Raw genomic sequence first — 17,822 nt, 5'->3', positions numbered from 1 at the left:
TTAGGGATGTTTTTTTAAGGCAGTGCAGACTGGTGCTTCTGCAGGTGTCCTGTTTTAAACAGCTGGTGAAATATCTACAGCTAATTAAATGCTGCAGAGACTGCCAAGTGTTTTCACTCTTCCACGGTTTGCAAATCTCTCTTGAAAAGGGAGTATACCCTGCTTTTCCTACCCGCTCTTCTGTTGGCAGATGTTCTGTATTCCTCTTTTTCAACACACACCAATATGGCAATGGCCTTGTTTCTCAGAAGCACCCTGTACGTCGGCACAAGGTTTGTTCCTCTGTGTGGGCATCTCTGGCTCAACTTTTATTTATTTCAATTTAAATAATTAAAAACACCAAATGCACCATTAACACAACATCTATATCTCAGCAGCAGCAAATGATCAATTCAACGGGAGCTCAGCCTGCCACCTCCACAAACATCTTTCTGTCCCTTTATCATCTAGGAAGCATGTCCTCGGCTTTCTCCCCAAATCCTACCAAACTACTGTCTTTTTAGTGTGCCCAGGTCTATTTCCAACCAAAGGAGAGCATGTTCCAGAGTCTTGACCCCCCACAGAGAATGCCTTGCCATACACCCCTTCTAGTTTATAAGGAGGGGATCTCCTTGCTGATCGTAGCTGTAGCCAATGGCATGGGGACAGAGACGTGAAACCACATTTTTAGCAAGGCGTAGCTGTATTGGTACTTTGATGTTCAAATGGATAATCAGAATACAGGAAAGATTCCTTACTTGTAATAGTAATTCTAAAGTGTGCTTAAATTTGGAACCCAAGGTATGTGCCTGTCCTCATTTTTTATTTTACTTTATTGTCCAACACATGGGAGCTGCCAGTGGTCACAGGCAGGACACATGCCCCGTGCCAGTGGGTGCTGGACAGTGACAGTCCCTTCCCTGAGGAGTTTACAGTCAGAAAGTAAAGTTACACACTTTAACCCAGGGGTCGGCAACCTTTCGGAAGTGCTGTGCCGAGTCTTCATTTATTCACTCTCATTTAAGGTTTTGCATGCCAGTAATACATTTTAACGTTTTTAGAAGGTCTCTTTCTATAAGTCTATAATATATAACTAAACTATTGCTGTATGTAAAGTAAATAAGGTTTTAAAAATGTTTAAGAAGCTTTATTTAAAACTAAATTAAAATTCAGAGCCCCCCAGACCAGTGGCCAGGCAGTGTGAGTGCCACTGAAAATCAGCTCGCATGCCGCCTTTGGCACCTGTGCCATAGGTTGCCTACCCCTGCTTTAACCACTGGATGGCCCAAGGAGATCAAACTCCCCTCTCAGTCCCAGATGGGATCCCTCTGTCGTAACCCAGAGTGCACTGGTAGTGTAGTGCTAGGGGGATGCTTACATTTCTGTACTTGTGTGGGAGCAAATGGGACTTTGGCCTCTATGGCTGATAATCTAGTATCTTTCACAAGCACTAAACCCCCACAACTGTGTGAGGTGGGGCAGAGCTGCATTCCCTCTGTGCACAGACATGGTCGTGTCACGCCCACTGCTATTAATCAGTGCGTGTACAACTGCCTGTACTTTGAATTGTTGCTTAATAAGATGAATTGTCATCTCGGGGCATATGCAAAATAACTTCCACTTCTGCTGCTGCATAACGAAGCAATGAAACAGTGCAGGGCAAAGTGCACCGCCACTCATTCATCCATGGACTCTGAATCGTGATGGAGCAAAGGAATGACACAACGGCTCAGGTGGAAAGCTTTTGGAAGCAAGGTGAAAGGTCACATGCCAGCAGTTTTGTTTTTATGAATGTCTGACAAACAGCACTTCGTTTCTTGGAATGTTTCTGGCACACACTAAATGCTACCATTCAACCAGGTCCCTCCCCCAACAACTGGCACTGACTCTCAATGTCTGAAAAGAGAGGTTAAATGGAGAGGTCACAATCATGCTGGAAACAGCCTGCCTCAACAGAGACCTTGAAATACCTGCTCCACTACTGCTGATTAAAATTCTCTCAAAGGCACATAAAAAGTGGTGGCTTTCATGGGCTTTTTATTCTCTCTCAAATTCTGAAGATGTTTTTTCTCTTGAGCTGTTTGAATGCTTCAGATTTCCAGGATGAATGAGAAGAAAATGCTTCAGTCACCAAGCTTTTCAAAACACCTTGTGGAGTACATCTTAGTCTTCCTGAACAGCATTTACATGTGAATCTCAAGGAGACCAGCGCGACCCCTTTGTTTATAAACTTAAACAGTCTATTTAGTGGGGCTAATAAACAAGGAGGAAGGATGATCTTACAGTTAAGGCATTGGCTTGGGACTCAGACATCTGGGTTCTGTTCGGCATCTGCCACAGGCTCCCTGGGTGACCTTAAACAAGAATCTAAGCCTCATTTCCCCATCAGTACAATGGAGCTGTTACTTGCTATGAGGGTGCATTCGTTAATGTTTGTGAGGAGCTCAGATACTGCAGTGATAAGTTGTGAGACATGTAAACCCCAAGATTAATGAGATTAGATGAAGAAACGCTGCATATTGGAGGAAAAACTTTCTAGATTGGTTTAGACTGTGGAAAGAGCTTCCCAGGGACAGAAGTAGAGACTCCAGCCCTGGACACTCGATGTGCAGTAAGGAGCAATCCTACACTGCCATGGCATGGTGATTTGATTACCTACTGAAATAGGTCTTTTTGTCTCCCTGATGGAGGACGTTGACCTTCAGGCTTTTTCTGACTTTTATTTTGGGTGGGAGGGGGTTATGTTCTTGAACCAAAGCTGCGTTATCTCATTCACAGTCAGCAAGAAGCTTGGGTTGCAGCTTACGCTGTCAGTAAAGTACTTACAGAGCAGTTACAGAGTAATGCAATGTAATCAGACTATCGGGGTCAGCAGTAAGATGTCAAAGGTGAAGAGATGCAATATTCCAGGCTGTCACTTCCATGGGAGAGAGCATTTAGGGAGCAGCCAGGAACCCAAATGCATCCTTTTAAGAACCTAGAGACATCTGTGACATAAACCCAGTGAAGTCAGAGTAGGAATAAATTGGGGCCACAGAGAGAGGGACTGTCAGATGTTCATCCTCATGATTATGAAAGGGGGAAGTAGACCTGCCAGCCTGGATCAGACTCATGGTCCATCTAGTCCAGTATCCACTCTCTTCAGAGGATGGTGCAAGAAGCCCCACGGTAGGCAGAGGTAGGGTAATTTCCTGCCATAATTCCTCCCATTCTGAGTCCTAATAGAAATTGGCTTAACTCCTAATAAATGAGGTTTCATTGCCCTTCCAAAACTCTTTCCATTAGCATTAACTGCCATTAACTCTGGTTATTCTCGTTACCAGATAAATGTCCAATCCCTCTTTGAATTTTGCTTAGTTCTTTCTCTCAAAACCATCCTTTGGCAATAAGTTCCACGGACTTAAGTAAGGAAATTTCTTTTGCTAAGGACAATCTTATGTAAGCAAAATCGGGAAGCTCAACATTCTACATTGCAAGCTCCTCTAGCGGGCACATTTGTGCAATTGTATCTGAGCAACTTAGCCCTGGTGGAGTGTCTTGGGAATAACAGGAAAATAGGGGTTTCCAGGGCACAGATACTGGTGCCCAGGGTTCTGTTCCCAGTCTCTCATTCTGAGCTGTAGCTGATCAGCTTGGAAATGAGCTCAGCTGAAAAGACACCGCCTCCCAAGATGTAGGAGTGGTTCTATTTGGTGAGATGATGATGGTGCTTAGGACCACTTCAGGCCACTTTGCTGTGAAGCCCTTTCTCCTTGTCAATTGTTCCGACAGCGTGGAGCGATGCTGCTACCATCTTGGAAGATAAAGAGTGTTATTGAAGGCATCAGTGTTGCAGCTTCCTCCATCTGCTCTCTGCTTCTCTAACTGCCACTGGAGAAGGTGCCAGTACCAGCAGGATGCGAGGGCAGGGCAGAGGTGGGCTGTTGCTAACCAGATATAAACTTCTCTGCAACTGAAACAGAAAGAGCCCAGCTGGCTCTGAGTGCAGCGGAGGTTGGGTGGGCACCTGGTGAGTTGGAGCCAGGCGGTGGCAGGTGCCTGCCCGGGGTTGTGTTTTGCCTGCTGACAGGGTGGTGGTCGCAGGAGCTGGCTAAGGAGGCCAGCAGGTTTCCAAGTTCTTTCCCGCTGACTCTTGCTCGGATAGCCCTGGTCTCCCCAATGCTGCTCAAGCACTTGGCAAAGGTTGGGGGTGAATGTTCTAGCAGGCCAGGCCCGAGGGGGGAACACAGGCTGACTGGGCTTGTCTAAGGAGCCAGTGCAGAGCGGGGATAGGAGCCAGGAGTCCCAGCGCCTGGTTCTAACCGGGGGGAGGAAGGAGCCTCTCAGTCCTGATCTTACTGTTCCTGAAAACCTCCTTGGCGGAGCCGCACCAAAGCGGCAGGCGGGGCAAAGGCTCCGCTCCTGCTCCGGCTCCGCCTCTGGGCCAGCAGCTCCCCCCGGGAGCGCGCCGTGTTGACTCAGGCTGGGCACGAAAGGTCGCCCTGGGGGACGAAAGTCTGCGACCTTTGCATGGAGGCCGGGGATCGTGCGCTGCGCGCTGGGTTGGAGTCGGGGCAACTGACCTGCCCGGGCGCAAGCGGGGGACGTTTGTCCGCTTCCCTCTGGCCCCAGCGGGGAGCGGAATAGCAGCGGGGCCCCTTCGCGATGCAGCTGCCTGCGGGCCCGGGAGCCGTCGGCCTGTCCCTCGCCGCCTTCCCTGTGTCCTACGCGCTGAACTGCGGCGCTGCCTTGGCGCAGTAAGTACCCGGCCTGCGCTGCGCTGCGCTACCTGGGGCGTTCGCTGCGCGCTGTGCGCAGGCTTTGGGGCTGCGCCTCCCGGGCTTGCAGGATCGCCCCCGCCTGAGTCCCCTGCCTGGTGCAATCGCGGGGGAGTCTCTGCAACAGCCCGGCGCTGGGGGCAGGAGAGTGTCCCTGTTTCTTCCCCTTAACAGCCCCTTTCCTGGCGCCTGGCGCCTGGCGCCTGCCCCTAGGGCTGGGTGCAGCTGTAGGGCCTGTTTCTAGCCTTTCCCCCCAGACATTTGGGGGCAGTTCTCCGCCGTTGTGTTACCCAGGTCAGACCAGGTGATCACGAGGGTCCCTTCTGGCCTCGGAATCTACCCAGCTGTGATCGCCCTGCGGTGTAAAGGCCACAACAAAGCCTGTGCCAATCTGCCTTTATTATCTGTATTCCAGTCCTGCCTCAGCCCGTGCAGGGCCCCGCCATGCTGGCTGCTGCACAGAGCCAGCCCCTGCCCTGATGAAGACAAGGCAGCCGCGGGAGGGAGGATCTCAGTCCCGGAACAGAGATGGGGAAACAGCATGTGTTTATCTAGTGGGATTGTGAGCTCTGGGGCCTAGTCTGTCTGTGCAGCGCCTGCTCTCTTGGGGGCCCCGTGGGTGTTATTGTAACTCCTGTCCATAACGACAGTGGCGGGGTGGCCGCTTCAGACAACCCTTGCTCACATCTCCCCCATCACTGGTATTTTGGGGGTTACCTTTCAAGGCCAGGCACAGACTGTTCTCTGCCTCTTGCAATACTGGAGCACGGCTGCTTTAAATACACCCAGCAGGGGCGGCTCTAGACATTTTGCCGCCCCAAGCGCAGAGGGTCCGCTGAAGCCGCAGGACCAGCGGACCCTCCGCAGGCAGCCTGCCTGCCGCCCTAGCAGCGACCGGCAGAGCGCCCCCCGTGGCTCGCCGCCCCAGGCGTGCGCTTGGAGCGCTGGTGCCTGGAGCCGCCCCTGATACCCAGAGACTAGTCCACACCCCGGGGGTTTTAGCCTGGACTCCACTCGTCTGTATGCGCTGGGGCCGGGGGACCCTCAGCCTTGCTTAACTCAGGCTGTTCTCCGTGGGCTGCAGATGAGCTCCCTGGCTGATGGGTGATATCTTGGAGTGGAAGCGGTTAACGCCGCCTGTTGAAGGCCAGGATTCGCAGTGGCTTTCACTTTTTTTGCTGCAGGGTTAAAGGCTTTAGTGGAAAATGCCTTAATATTTTCAGCTTTATAGCTCACAAAGCAAAAGTAGTAGCTGGGCTGGTTCTGTAGCTCTTACAACTAATGAAATTGCTTCTTGGGAGAGGAGAAGAGAGCTCAGGCTGGATTTCCCTGCAACTTACCCTCTGTCCTAGCACAGATTTGCAATAGCTATCCCCTCATTATAGATTCGCTTTCTAATCGGTTTACATGGTCTCTGATAATAGCGCAGCAGCTAATGGCCATCCACATGCAGCTGTGATGGCAGCGCCGCGCCTGAGGAGGGAGATGGGAATCTTAATGATTTCAACTAAAATGACATTTCAGAATAAAACCCAGCGTGTGGCGCCTGCCTTGGCATTTTGCCCATTGTAACAATGGCCTGGATGGTTGGGAGACAGGGGCCTATCTTTGTACTTGTGCAGGAGACTTCTCGAAGCAGCTCCTGCTGTGATGCAGGGTCTTAATTTCAGGAGGAGACAGTGCCTGTCATTTCCCTCCATGCTCAGTTATGTCAGACCTTGGGCAAGTCATGTCCCTGCTTTGTGCCTCAGTTTCCCCTCCCGCCCTTTGCCCTGTCTACTTAGACTGTAGGCTCTTTGGGGCAGGAACCATCCCTCATGTGTCTCTGCAGTGCCCTGATCTTGGCTAGGGCTTCTAGGTGCTACCATAGTATAAATAATAATCGACATGTACCTGTGGTTCCCTCTCTACTCCTGTTTTCCTCCCCCAAGTGATGGAATCAATCACCTCGTATTCGTCTCAAAGCCCCTTGTCACCGAGCAGAGCTCTGTCCTGCTCCCGCGGGAGCAAAGGGGTCACCTGGCTCCAAGAAGAGCAAAGTTGGATGGGTTGATGTGGGTTGCAGCACTGTAAACCTCTGCTTGTCCCCAGCACCCTGTATGTTGGGGGTATTTCCCCACCCAGGGTCCCGCCCAACCCCACAAAGTCAGCAGACAGGCAGGACTCCCTCTGACTGCAGGGGATGCTGGATCAGGCCCTTCCTGTGAGTGTTTGGATGCAGTGCGCCTGGCTCTGGTCTGGGCGGACCTGCCCTGCCGCCTGGTGCTCCGCTTAGCCTGAGGGCTCGGCGCGTAGGCTGGCTGTACTTTGAACCCTGCTGCATCCAGCGGCTGGTGTTGGCAAAACCCCTCCTGCCCCCATCTTCCAAAAGCAAAACCCCAGGCAGCAGGAGGATCCTTTGCTCTGCTAGAGTCCCCTCCCTCCAGCCAAGGAGGCAGCTACACAGGGTCCCAGCTGGGAGCTGTCGCCCAGTGGGTTTGCCCAAGGGATCCCAGCCAGACAGTTGTACTTTATTGGGGCTCCAGGCACCACTGGAGCCCCAAGAGCTGAGGCCTCACCCTTGGTTCCAGCACTTGGGGATGGGTTGGTGGCGAGGGGGGCTCTAAGACCCCCTGGGGTCCCCACCTCCTGGGGCTCTGCCTGGCCCCTGGTGCGAGTTAGAGCAGCCTCAGGGAAGGGGCGAATCTCCCTAGGGGGAGCTGTTCTCTTCCAGGTGCCCTTAGACCCAGGGCCAAGGGCACTAGCCTGGCAATGAGCCCTTCTGCATTTGCCTTCATAGCCGCATTCATCCAGCAAAGCCTTTTCCCTGCTTCAGTGCCTTTGTGTGATGCGGGGTGAGGCCGTCCCCTCTCTGCTCCGCGGGTGCCCATGCTGCCTGGTTCGTGATGCAGCGCAGAGCTCTGGGGAGGAGGCAGCTTGGTTAGGACTCGGGGTCTGAAAGGCGTTGCCATGGGATTGCCGATTGCTGTCCCCATCCCTCCTGCTCCCGGGAAGCTGGGCGGCCTCCTCCCAGCCTGAGCTGATGTGGGGGAGCCCAGGGCTTTGCGGGAATCCTGACGTGGTGTCCGACAGCAGCCCGAGCATGCGCCTGCTGAGCTCTCCCTGCTGGTGCTGCTGTTCCTACACTTCCCCAGCCATTCACCAAAACCCTTCGATTGCGGCAACTCTTCACCTTTGACCTGTTGCCCCCAACGTCAGCCGGGCAACCCGGGGGCTGCCAGACAGCGAAGTGCCAGGGCATTAATTAGCTCCCTAGGTGCCCTTGCCTGGGCGAGGCGTGTGAAAGCTGCTAGCGTGCAGGGAGCAGCACGCAAATCGCAGGGCTTGCGGTGCTGAGGGGCTGGGGAGTCAGTCTGCTGTTTGAACTGGGTCTGCCGGGTGCTGGTGTTTCTTTCCCTGGCAATGTGCTGTATGATGACAGGGGAGGGGAGTGTGAACCCGGGATGGTGGCTTGTTCCTGGCACTGACAATTCCTGCCTCTGGTTTGAAATACTGAAGATTCAAATCCAGCTAAGGTTAAAATATCCCTGCTGATGTTCTAGCTGTTTGGGATCAAATCCTCAGCTGGTGTAAAGTAGCATTGCTGCACTGAAGTCAGTGGGGCTACCCTGACTTACATCAGCTGACCCGCCAGGCCTGCTGTAAATGGCTGTGAGGGGGGAACGGGGGCACTGGGGCTAAGATTGTCAAACCAGTCTGATCCCAGCACGTTAAAGGGGCCAGCTGGTCGGACTGTGCTGGGCACCGACCCTCTGGAACGCAGGCCCCTTTCAGGGGTCTCAAGTTGGGTGCCCAAAATTGCTCACCAGATCTTGTGCCTGTGCCCGGATGAGCCCCCCAAAAGTGCCATCTGCTAAGCCACAGGGCCCTGTTTGTTACCAGGGCCGCGGAACAGGAGGGGGTGCAGGGCTCAGAGTCTGCGACTGTCACGGGTACAAATCTAGAGTAACCCCTCGGAATTCAGCAGGGGTGAGTGAGATCAGAACCCAGGCTGTGGCCTCTTTCCCACTCGGCCAACAGGGTCATTGGGACTGGTGGAAACTGAGGCACGGGGGGGAAAGCCTGGCCCCATTGAACTCAATGGCAAAACTCCCTTTGACTCCATCCACGGTCTTCAGTCTCCTCTGTGGATGGGCTCCATGCCCCGAGCACGGTGTTAAGGGGAGATGGGGCAGTTAATCAGGCCAGAGGCTGGGCAGGGGGGTTGCCGAGCCCTCAGCAGCGCCTTGCGTCACACTGCGAGAGTCTGACCTGTCCCTTGCTGGCGTGTATTGCAGCCCAGTGGCTATTGCGGTGACGGGGGTGCTGGTGTTGCTGGTTCTGTTCTGCATGGTGTATCTCCTGGGCGAAGGGAGCCATTCCCAGGATCCCCTCTTCTACGGTGAGTCTCGGCAGGGGGGCCCTGCTTAGTGACCCCCTCCTGTCTCCTGTTTCGCCTACCTGGGCAAGAGAGGCAGCTAGCCAATGTGGTTGGAGGAGCCCTGCGTCTCTGTAGGCGGCAGGTGGGTGGGCGAGGTTCAGGGGGATTGAAACCGCGTCAGGGCAGGTGCCAGTGGGTCTGGATGGTGCAGAGGATGCTCAGTGGCATTGGAGAACCCAAGCCAGGCCCAGATCTCGCCCTGGCTGCCAGTGACAGGAGGCTGCTCCCATGTGACGGCTGTCAGGCAGCCCGTGTGCGGGGAGGGCCCAGGCGAAAGGTGCCCGCCTGGCAAAAACCTCACATCAGCTGGCACACGCTGGCCCCAGCCTGCGCAGGGAGCGGCGAGAGGCTGTGGGGGCACCGCAGCTGGGGAGTGAGGTTGGATGGGGTCTCCATTGCCAAAGCAGCAATGAATGAGCCAGTCTCCCACCGAAGGGCATCGAGGGCAGTTCCAGGGCTGAGCCCACAAGCAGGATGGACTCAGCCGGAGACCCTGTGCCTGCCCCACCTGGCTTGTGCCCCTTATGCTCTGGGGAGCGGAGAATTCCCCAGCTGACCGGCGAGGGTGGGACCTGTCACTGCAATTACAGGTCCCCTCTGAGCTGGGGAGAGGCCTGTGTGTTTGGGGGGCCCAGGGCAGCCTGGGTGAGCTGCCTCCCTCTCTCCCCGCCTGCAGTGTTCACAGTGTTCTCCTTCACCTCCGTCATCGACCTGATCATCTCACTGGAGGAGGATGGCTACATCAGCGGCTTCATGGAGTTCTACCTGAAGGAGGTACCGCCCTGGCTGCCATCACCTGCCCAGGATTCCCGGTGGGATGCCGGCCTGCGAGACTAGAACATCACGCTGCCCTGGCCAGAGCCCACGGCGTCCCACCCCTGCTCCCTTACAAACACCTGCGGGCAGGCCCTTCCCCCGGTGCAAAGGGGCTTTAAAGCCACGCTGCACTCACTGGCACAGATCTAAGCAACTGCGCTGGAGAGCTGAGCCCTTGTCCCTTTAAATGAGCGGTGTGTGGCACAGCTCCATCTCCTACGCCACCCGCAGCTCCCTGTGCCCGGCAGGGAGCGGGGAGGCACACTGGCCCCTGGGTAGAGCAGCCGGATGGGGGCAGGCACATGTGGGCATTGGGCTGAGCGGGTCCATCTCTGGAGCCTGCGTCGTCATGCCCAGCTGGGGAAGTGACTGGATGCCTTTCTGGTGGGCAGGGCGAGCCGTACTTACGCACCGCTTACGGCATCATGATCTGTTACTGGGACGGCACCGTGCACTACCTGCTCTACCTCGCCATGGTCATGGCCATCACACAAAGGTCAGAGGGGACTGGGGCTGCCGCCGATTGGGATCTCCTGTTCAATCACTGGGCTTCTCACCTGCAGGGCATTGCATGGCTGCTTCCAAGCGGTGGGCGGAGGGGAGTGGGGGTTGCTTTTTGCTGGAACAGTCTGGGGAGGGGGCCAAGTGGGGGTGCTAGGGGAACCATAGTCAGCCATCCAGTAGTATTTTGCACAAGGTCCCAGCCAGGATTGGAAGCCGCAGGGATCTTCTGCGTGGGCCTGTTCTCGGGGCACCTCCCGGCCGTGGGCACGGAGACCCAGGCTGAGTAACCGACCCGAACTCCAGCCCTCTTGGCATCTGATGCTAGTGCAGGAGCAGTGGGGAGCTCCGGTCAGTACAGGGCAGCAGCCCAGGTCCTCCCAGGGTGAGTGAGGGAGTCTCTGGGCATGGATGTGCCCTGCCCAGCTGGTAGCAATGGGCAGCGGCTGGAGCCAATGTGAGGAAGAATTCCTGGGCTGCTGAGGGCCTGCAGCCAGGGCACTCTGGGTGGTGGGAAGCCAGGCAGGGTAGCAATCCCCTTCCGGTGCTGGTATGCTGCTAGGGAGGAGCGGCTGTTGAAGGGGCGGCTGCTCTGGGGTGGTGGAGTGCCCAGCTGAACCCACACGGTGTGACGTGGCAGGGCTGACCCCACCTTGCCACTAACCCAGGAGAGCAGGCGAGGGGAAGAAACCTATGAATGTGGCAGGGGTTGAGTGATGGGGTGAGGTGGGAAAGGCTGATCTGAGCTCCAAGAAGGTGTTGAATTTCCACTGTCTCCCCAGGAAGAACTACAGGACCCTGGGTCTCTACTGGCTGGGCTCCCTGATGATGAGCATTGTTGTCTTCCTGCCTGGGAACATGTTAGGTAAGGGGTGACAAGCCCTGGGGAGCTACCCTCTGCTCTGAGCTCTGGTCTCATGGGGGTCGGTCTGTGTCCTTCCCACGTTGCCCGTGCTCCGCTCTGCCTCTGCAGGGACACACCCCAGAGCCGCGGGTTCAAGTCCTGCGTGCATCACTAAAACTGGCACTGACAGGCCCCCTTGGTGGCAGTGAAGCCGGGGTGTGCGTGGGGCAGGAACCCCCTTCTCCCATCCTGTCGGGGTGGAATGTTGCAGGGTGGGATGTGGGAGGAGAGGGGCGTTGCTACGCGCTCTGCACGGGGTTAACCAAAGGCGCCGGTCTCTAGGGCTGGTCTTGCTGCATGCACAACTGAGGACTCTTCTCTCTTAGGGAAGTACAGCTCCGAGATCCGCCCCTCCTTCCTGCTCAACGTGCCCTACATCCTGATCCCAATCTGGGCTGGAATGAGACTCTTCAGCCAGCCAAAATCCCTTCCTTGCTGCACGGCTGAGAAGGTAGGCGGGTCGGCGGGCTGAGGATCCCCAGCTGCGGCAGGTGACCTGCGAGAGGCAGGTGTTGGTGACTGGTCAGGAGGTGCCCTGGGCCTGTGCAGAGCCAACCGCCCCGCCTGTGGCTAGGGAGTCTGCAGGCGACGTCTTCCATTGGGGCCAGGACACAGAGCTCCTGGCCCCTTGGGATCATTACAGAGCATTGGGGTGCTGTTCCCAGAGCCGGGTACCCCTTCTCCACCACTGGCCTCCATCCAAGCTAAGGGCTTGGTTAGGGTTCAAGCCACTGATGGTTTTTTCCCGTATTCCAGCCCTGTATTTTACACCATTGTTTGGGAAAAACCCCGTTTTGGAGGCTGGGGGTTGGTGAGCAAACCCGGCAGAAATTGCCCCATATCCCTTACCCATCCCTCAGCACATGCACAGCTGGCACCCTTTTGCCAGGCTGGCGGGATGGCAAAATGCAGTTGCTTCTGGTGCCGGATACAAACTAGGGTGGGGGGTAATAGGCGCCTATATAAGAAAAAGCCCCAAATATCGGGACTGTCCCTATAGTAAAAGGAACAGGAGTACTTGTGGCACCTTAGAGACTAACACATTTATTTGGGCATAAGCTTTCATGGGCTAAAACCCACTTCATCGGATGCCTGGAGTGGAAAATACAGTAGGTACATCCGGTCACTGCCTAGTGCAAACTCCCACCTGTGAAAGTGTCTGTGCGCTGCTGCCCCCTGCTGGTTGGTGTGTGTCTCACCCGCTCAGGCTTGTCCGCTCCCTTCGCTAGCTGAGCAGAGGTGCTGCTTTGGCGCCATTAGGCCTGGGGGCGTTTTCCAGAGCCTGTTGTGCCGGGCGCTGCACAGACATGGTGAGAGACAGGCCCTGCTCCAAGCTGAGTAGACAAGACGGGTCTGGGATCACTGAACAGAACCCAGGTCTCCTGCCTCCCATTCCGGTCCCGTCCTCTAGCCCAGCGTTTCTCAACTGTTTTGATACCGGGGACCGGCTTGCTGCCGTCCTGAACTGTGTCCGGGAGACCTCAGGGACCGGCGCCGGTCCACAGACCGGTCACTGAGAAACACGGCAGGAGCTGTAGGTGCGAGTCCATTGCAGCATGGACGGGAGAAGGGCCCTGGGCACGTCTGATTGCCCTGCCTAGAGACGGCGCAGATCCCTTTGTCCTTAATCCACTGGGCTGGGGGTGGGGGAAACCTCCCCCCTTTTATTCTTTTAAGGGACTTTAATTTAAAAATGGTGTTTGCATCTGAATGAGGGATGAACATAGCCCCGTCCATCCTCACCCCCCCTCCCTTGCCGCCGAGCTGGGCCTCTCTCTGGAATCGGAACCGGAGCAGCCCTGGCAGGAGGTTCCCGCCGCTCGCTGCCCATTTAAAAGCAGACTGTGCTGAGGCTGGGAATGGATCCACCCTTCAAAGGGAGGAGATGCTGCCTGCCCCTGGGGCTGCTGGCTCGGGATCGAGGTTTCTGAGAACTGGCTTTTTAAATGTGGCCCGTTCAAGTTTCCCACTTAAAGGGCCAGCGTCCCAGTCCCTGACACCCACAGCGGCTGCTCGTGTTCAGGTTGCGGCGGAGCAGCAGAGGAGTCTGTATCAGCGGCCCCTGGACTTGGGCTTGATCCTGTTCCTGCTGGTGGCTGCGACGTTCACATTCTTCAGAGGGCTGGTAAGGGCTGGCCAGTCGGTGACTCCGCCAGAGGGTCGGGCTCTGTTCCGGGCCGGAGCGGGAGGGGGGGCCTGCGATGTGCAGGAGGTCAGACTAGATGAACGTGATGGTCCCTTCTGGCCTTAAAGTCTGTGAGTCAGTGGGAGGGGCAGGGGCAGAGGCCAGATCTCCCATGCACTCTGCTTATCTCACAGGGGCAGCTGGGCATGGGGTTGATGGCGGGGTGAGGAGTGGCCATGGGCTGTCAGATCTGGCTGTCCCATGCACTCTGCTTGTGTCTCCAGGTGGTCCTGGACTGTCCGTCCGATTCCTGCTTCGACTACATTTACCAGTACGAGCCATACCTGCGCGACCCCGTCGCCTACCCCAAAGTGCAGGTGAGTGCGGAGCCTGCTGGGGTCCAGCTGCTCTCGGTGCAGGTCCTTGGAGGCTGCCGGACAAAGGGTGGGAGAATGGCGGGATTGGTCTCCCCATCGTCCAGGCAGGGAATTCAGGGGGAGGCTGGAGTGTATAGACTTGTGCACCTAAATCCCTTAGGAGAGGGTGCTGCTTATTCATTTATTTTAACTGCCTGGGAACATTGGGGCTGCTTGTAGGTGACTCTGGGGGCCTGAGATCTGGAGCATCCCGCTGGGCACTCCTGCAAGCCCAGGGCAGTTTTGCATCCAGGGTTCTGGTCCAGCCCGCCCTCTGTTCTTGGACTCGCTTCCTTATTTCTCCCAGTCCCTGCCCAGTGCTCACAGTTTGCCCCGGCAGTGCCCTGCTCAGGCCCGTGCTGACCTCTCTCCCTTCGCTCCCAGATGCTGGTCTACATGTTTTACGTCCTCCCGTTCTTCTGCCTTGGGATTTACGGGCTCCTGCGGCCTGGCTGCACGTGGCTGCCCGACTGGGCCCTGGTGTTTGCTGGAGCCGTAGCGCAGGTAACGAGGGGCCGGGGCTGGGATTTCCCTGGGGCACAGCAGACCCTGGGCCTGTTGTTAGGTGTATTGCAGTAGAGGCCGCAGATGAGAACAGGGCCCCGTTCTGCTGGGGCTTCATCGACGGAGAGTGAGAGACAGTCCCTGCCCCCAGGTGCTCACAGTTTAGGGAGAGATGGGAGGGGGTGGGGGTGGTGGGTGACTGGGCCAAGGCCACCCAGCCAGTCTGTGGCAGAGCTAGGAATAAAACCCAGGTGTCCTGATGGGGTTTTTTTTCTTTAACTCAGTCCGATGTAAAGCGAGGGGAGGGGCCAGGGGAGGGCTCAGCCCCTGACCACTGGGGTCCCACAGAGGCTGGAAACCCAGGCTCTCCTCACTGCGAAGCCACACTGGCTCCCGCTCTGGAGTCGGGGGAGGAGATTAAAATGAAGCTCATCCCTCTTATTTTGTCCATAGTTGCAGGGACATTTGACTCCTGCCTGGGGCTCTGCGCTGTTCTCGTGTGCGGGTCTCCCTGTGGGTGTGGGAGGGGACAGACCCGGGGAGACGACGATCTGGAACCACTGCCTGCCCCTGTTTACACCTGGAAATCGCTCTCTGCTCAGAGCACAGCAGGAGCTTGCTCTGAAACTTACCATTCCCCCCTCCCCCCGGTGTTCCACTCAGCCCCTCTTCGGAGATGGGGCGAGAAGCCATTGAGATGGAGTCGCAGACCCAGCTCTCAGTGCCAGATCTTTCCCCGAGCCAGTGTCTCGGGGGAGGCCTAGGTTTCGGGCCACGGTCCCAGCAGCCTTTACACACCTCCCCTGGCCTGGCACAGGGCTCTGAACTGCAGGCAGCGGCTGCCACTGCACTGAGCCACCTAGCTAGCCATGCTCCGTGGTTCAGCGAGAGAATGCGCCGAGCTGTCTCTGTAGGCGGGAGCCACGGGCGGTGCAGGGCCACTGCATCGCAGAGCCAGCGCATCAAAGGGCCGGCGTGTCACGAGGCCAGTGCCCCTGCACGAAGCTCCTGGACAAGCATGTTCTGACCTCTCACGATTCCCCTGTCCCTGGGTTTGCATGTGGAGCAGTTTCTATGGCAACGAGCAGAGCCTGATAATTACTCTCTCAACGGATGTTAATGGCGGATGTGGATTAGTTTCACAGAAATAGACTTGAGCCAGCGCCCGGTGTACCTATCACTAGGGTATGGGGGAGCACGCAGCCCTGCTATCAGCATAGGCATGGCTGCCCCAGCGTAGGCCCGGGGCCGGCTAGCTGAAACCCCTTGGCCCAACAGGGACCAGTGCTGGATTCGTCAGGGGACAAACCCCATCGTGTGCCTGGCTCTGTACCATTATCTTCCCAAGGCAATTCCTTCCTGACCTCAGCTGCTGAGGCACTTATACGCCCTGGAGCATGAGGATGGCACTTACCCTCTTTAATCCCTAGCTCTTGGCCCTGCTGGATTTATGCAGAACAGGGTTTAACCCTCTTGTGACACTTGGGCTGCGGGGATGGGGAACCAGGGCCAGGCCTTGAAAGGAGACCAGCCCTCGCAACCCCTGTTGCTCGAAGTGGAGAATCTGCCCCTGCCCCCATTGTTCGCAGTGGAGCTGCCGGGTGTGGAGCAGCGTGAGAAGCAGCCCCTGTTGTTTGGGCGGGTTGCTGGGGCTGAGGTGGGAGCATCTGGCCCTTGCAGTCTTGCGGACGTGAGTTCTGCTGGCGATTTCTCCATGGTGCAATAGAATCGAAGGTGCTTTCCCTTCAGCCATCCTCTCGAACCTGGGGCCTGCACACAAGGCTGGGAGCCAGCACTGTCCACTGGCGCCCGCTGACTGCTCCTTAGCCAAGTCACTTCCCCTCTGTGGGGCTGGGGCCCCACCAGCCAGGGCTTCCCACTCACTGCAGAGGGAGGGGCTGGTGGGGGGGCTCATGGGGCAGGTGCCGTGGGCAGCGTCTCCCGTCACCCTGCCCCTCTTGTGCATTTCAGGCCCAGTTCTCCCACGTGGGCTCCTCCCTGCATCACCGCACCCCCTATCCCTACCGCACCCCGGAGGAGGTCTGGTGGGTTTTCCTCCTCACCAACGTCCTCTACGCGCTGGGCCCGCACCTCCTCGCCTACCGCTGCCTCCGCAGCCCCGGCTTCTTCCAGCCAGCTGCTCCCACCGGCCAGGACGGGATCAAGAAGCATCAGTGAGGAGAGCCTGGCTCCTGCCTCCAGTGCCAGGACATCGCGAGGAGGAGCTGCTACCCGCCACCACCACACACACACCACGGGCCCCAATATGCTCAGCCTGGCTGGAGGCAGCGGGATGACGAAATCTCCGTCCCTGCTGGGTTAGCAGCCGGGCCATGCGGCTCCAGGGGACAATCCCTACTTTGGGGGTTGGGGGAGTTTCACAGCAGGCGTTCGGGGATTTTGTGCATGGCAGGGTCTTGTTCCTCCTCTTTGGCCCTGGCCTCCCTCCCCCCCTCATGGAGCTCTGAGGCTCTTCTCAAGGCCTGATTGGCACATCAGCCTCTCAGCGGCACTCCTCACCCCGCCAGAGGGGAGCGCTATGGAGTGAGGGCGTGTGTCTCCCTCCCCTCCCCAGCACCAGCCGCCAGGCCCTGGGGTGTGGAGTGGTTGCTTCCCCCCCGCCTCCCTGTTGGCCTTTGCCTTGGAGTCCTTAGTGGTGTTGGCACCCTCGGGCCCTTTGGCAGGGAGGTCCCTTGGGGTCAGCACTGCCCCGGCACCAGGGGAAAGGTGATGGAGGCAGAGGTGCTTTGGGGCTGTGCTGGCTGCTGTGACCCTGGTGGTGTTTAGGGGGTTGGTTCTGGAGTGGCTGCTTGTGTTCTGGCTTGGGGGGACCTGTCTCCCAGCCCAAAGCCAGCTCCCACTCCCACGGGCACCCTGCAGGCTGCGTCTCCCTAGGGATTGCTGCTCACAATGGCCTCTTGTTCTGCAAAGCCATGTCGGGGGGTGAGTGGGGAGGAGGCTTTGTTCCCGAGCCATGCTGCAGTGCTTAAAGGAGGGGGCTGCCAGAGACCCTCCATAACAGATGGTTTACAGAATAAAATCAGTTTGTGCTGTGACTTTTTAACCCTGCTGTGGCTGGACAGTTTTTCATGTGTTCACAGTCCCTGCTGCGGGACGTGGATCGATTTCCTGAACTGTGCTGTGTGGTTCTGAGAACGGTGCTCACCGAGAAGTGTCCCGTTCCCCCGCCCCCGAGCCCTATGGTCTCCAGCCCCCGACGGGATGTTAGGGCCTCTCAACTGCCCTGAGCTCCAGTGCGTGGTTTGCTACAGAATAGGGCCCCCCTGCTTTCCACAGTGGCCACTGGCGAGGCCTGGCTGAGCCCCCCCCCCCAAGTTGCAGCCAGGAGCAGTGGGGGCTTGGCCTCCCTAAGGAGCAGGTGCTGGTGTCTCACGTTGGG

The 17,822-nt window shown here is 57.1% G+C and overlaps 1 protein-coding gene across 1 annotated transcript; it reads left to right on the top strand.

The window, feature by feature from the left end:
- The first annotated feature begins 4,389 nt into the window (after positions 1-4,389).
- TM6SF2 (transmembrane 6 superfamily member 2) lies at positions 4,390-17,486 on the top strand. The gene is made up of 10 exons (XM_039516134.1): positions 4,390-4,715; positions 9,014-9,117; positions 9,833-9,930; positions 10,365-10,468; positions 11,256-11,338; positions 11,704-11,828; positions 13,401-13,502; positions 13,787-13,879; positions 14,303-14,422; positions 16,394-17,486. The coding sequence occupies exons 1-10, from the start codon at positions 4,624-4,626 to the stop codon at positions 16,598-16,600; spliced, it is 1,128 nt and encodes a 375-aa protein (XP_039372068.1). The 5' UTR covers positions 4,390-4,623; the 3' UTR covers positions 16,601-17,486.
- Positions 17,487-17,822: the final 336 nt, after the last annotated feature.

Source organism: Mauremys reevesii, linkage group 26, assembly GCF_016161935.1.
Source record: "Mauremys reevesii isolate NIE-2019 linkage group 26, ASM1616193v1, whole genome shotgun sequence".
In the NCBI taxonomy this organism is placed as follows: Eukaryota; Metazoa; Chordata; order Testudines; family Geoemydidae; genus Mauremys; species Mauremys reevesii.
This window is presented reverse-complemented; position numbering and strand designations above follow the sequence as displayed.

What these genes read in the sequence shown, in the direction of transcription:
- TM6SF2 (XM_039516134.1), top strand. Translation starts at nt 4,624, where the DNA reads ATGCAGCTGCCTGCGGGCCCGGGAGCCGTCGGCCTGTCCCTCGCCGCC. An exon ending in GTCATGGCCATCACACAAAG is followed by an intron (nt 10,469 to 11,255) that starts GTCAGAGGGGAC and finishes CTGTCTCCCCAG; the next exon opens with GAAGAACTACAGGACCCTGG. An exon ending in TCACATTCTTCAGAGGGCTG is followed by an intron (nt 13,503 to 13,786) that starts GTAAGGGCTGGC and finishes TTGTGTCTCCAG; the next exon opens with GTGGTCCTGGACTGTCCGTC.